Here is a 2,693-nt window from a genome sequence, read left to right on the forward strand (position 1 = left end):
TGCTGGTGGACAGGTGTAGCAGCAGTCCCCATCATCTCGTCCATTGACCGGCACTTCAAGTACAGACGATTCACCTCTTTTGTACGGCAAAAGAGCCGCCCTTGCTTGTATCAACTCAGCACTGAACAGCCAGGCTTTTGATGGATGGGAGGGCGGCCTGTGTTAGTTGCGATAGCCTTGTCTCCTAACACTGTCTCATTGTTGATTGTAAGTGAGGTTCAGCAGCAAATCCAGCCGCCTTTCACTTGAGGATGTGAATAATGTATGCTTGGCTGCTGCCATGCTCATTTCTGCACTCTTTGCTGTCAATGGAGTTGGTATTTTTCTTTCGAGTAGAGCTTGGCATCCTATTATTTGCAATGCAAGACTGTCTATGCATTTTGTATCCCTTTTTTCTTGGGAGGATATTCATATTACATATATCAAATACCATACCCACATACATCAATTCAACATCACATCCAGGAGCTGTGTCCATCAACACAACAAATCTACTCAATCCTGACAGTTTCAATCATTGGTCATCTTTCACCCTGAGCCAATTCATCTCTTCGTGATCCCGACATTGGTCAAGCCTGCGAACAAGTGCGTCTGGAAGGAGGAGCTACACCACTTCATATCACAGTAAAAGAGCATTACAATTTACACTTGTAATTAATAGAAAGCATGGTCCAGTGCAGCAACAAAGAAGAATTGTTTTGTGAAGGCAAAGCACCATGCCAAAAGACATCTCCAATATTTTAAGTGAAGATCCCATAAGCCAAATTGTATAAGCATTCAAAAACAGCATTACAACTAGCCATATATTAAGTCAGTTAATCTCATTTTCATCATGCTCAATTTATTAAAAAAATGGAACAATGTCTGCGGATTGCTCCATCAATTTTACTGTTACATCAAGCCTTTGCTTCCCATATACACGCACGCATTCATCCAATGCTAAACGGACAAGACTGTGAAGCAGTGCAAAAAATTGCCCTTCTTCTTTCTCAGCTACAGAAGCAAGAATAGTGGTGAATGACAGTGTGCGGAGCATGCCAGGTACTGTAGACTTCATTGCCTCTACCAGCTCCAATGCAGTGGAACTGACAAAATTTGAGGGCGGAACAAATCCAGTGCTGTAGCCAGTGACAAGCCATTTTCCTAAAAAAGCAGATGAGTACCCACCTAAGATCCATTGCTGTTGGAGTTTTGTCAGGTTGTCCATAGAGCTTACTTTTTTTGTCAGGTTGTCATAAAGGTCAGAGAGTTCCATGCATACAGGAAACTTTTCTGGAGACGGTCGTACTCCAGCAGTCACTGCAGAGTAGACTTCATCTACAGCTTTGTCGTAGAGCTCGTGGTAGCGTTGGCTGATGTCTTGAAGCTCCTGTTGGACAGACCTCTCTGCCATGCATCTCTTGCATTGGCAGCGGAACCCATACCCCATGGAGGCTAGGTTGTCTTCTCTTCGCTTGAGAGGAGACATGGAGTCAGTGTAGGAGATCATTATTTCTTCTTTGGCTTGGATGTCACGAGATGCAAGGATGAACATGGCTTCGCCTACTACCAGCCTGCTTGCATTTGGGCTGCAGGAATGGTTGATGAAGGAAGGGAGAAGCCATAGACCAGTGAGTCTTGTCTCCGGCTGGCTATTCAGGGACGTTAGCTCTCCTTCAAAAGAGTTCACATTCATGATGTGCATGATGCGTTTCTCATCAAATTCAAGGTTTGCGGGCGGGTCACTATCTGTGTAGGGAATGTTAGGATCGAAAAGCTTGACATGGGGTACTTCCATGTCATCATGGTAATCATAGCCTGCAAGAGAGTAAAACTGGCGAAGGGCCTTGGGGGATTCCTTGACGATGGCAGCTATTTTGGTGTACAGATCTATGCTATGGGTGTCATTGTAAGAGGCGGCAAAAGCGTTACTGATGATGAGGATGTCGCCGGCCGCAACATCATGGGATGCATAGAGGCCACGGCCACGGCTATCAGGTGTACGGGCAATGGAAAGGGACCCAACATAGTCAGGGCATTTGGGAGCCTCTCTCCAGTTACAGCCATTGACAAGGTACTCCGAAAGATCAACCAAAGAACCCAAGGAAGGAGAAAAACAAGGGGCCAATGATGCTAATGATGCTAATGTTGGTGACGATGATGATGATGATGATGATGAGAAACACCTGCTTACGGCCCTTGACGGTGTTTTTCCGCCTTGTTGAAGGAGAAGACCCGAAACCCTAATTCTGCTGCTGCTGCAGAGGCCCTTCCTCCGAGCTCTTGCCACCATAGCCAGCTCCAGCTCGCCCTTGAATATGCTTATGCTGATGCTTCTTGTGAAAAGCGCGGAGCTCCGAAGCAACAGCATACTGGAAATCCTTATTGCAGGAGCTCTTCTGCACTGTTGTTAGGGTTTAGCTTGAGGTTTAGGGGCCGTTCCAAAGGTAATATTTTCATGATGCCGCCCGTTGAGGTGCCCGGACAAAGGGTGTCTTGTCTACACTCATGCTAAGCAGAAAACTAATGGTTGCCCATTGTGGCAAGGATCATAACATTTACACACACAGGGACGTGGAAGAAGTTTCACCAGGTCCCTAAGCTTTTTTTAATTGGGACATTAGCCATTAGCCCAAAAGTAGAGCTGGGAAAAGAGTGCGAGTAACATCTTCACAATAGAAAGGGATAGGGAGAATAGCCCAATAGTAGAGTTG

The 2,693-nt window shown here is 45.8% G+C and overlaps 1 protein-coding gene across 1 annotated transcript; it reads right to left on the minus strand.

The window, feature by feature from the left end:
* Positions 1-810: 810 nt before the first annotated feature.
* Positions 811-2,486, minus strand: LOC147628269 (uncharacterized). Its single transcript, XM_086813340.1, has one exon. The coding sequence runs from the start codon at positions 2,348-2,350 to the stop codon at positions 845-847; it is 1,506 nt and encodes a 501-aa protein (XP_086669466.1). The 5' UTR covers positions 2,351-2,486; the 3' UTR covers positions 811-844.
* Positions 2,487-2,693: the final 207 nt, after the last annotated feature.

Source organism: Cibotium barometz, chromosome 19 (assembly GCF_041138505.1).
Source record: "Cibotium barometz isolate CiBa-2024 chromosome 19, ASM4113850v1, whole genome shotgun sequence".
Lineage (NCBI taxonomy): Eukaryota > Viridiplantae > Streptophyta > Polypodiopsida > Cyatheales > Cibotiaceae > Cibotium > Cibotium barometz.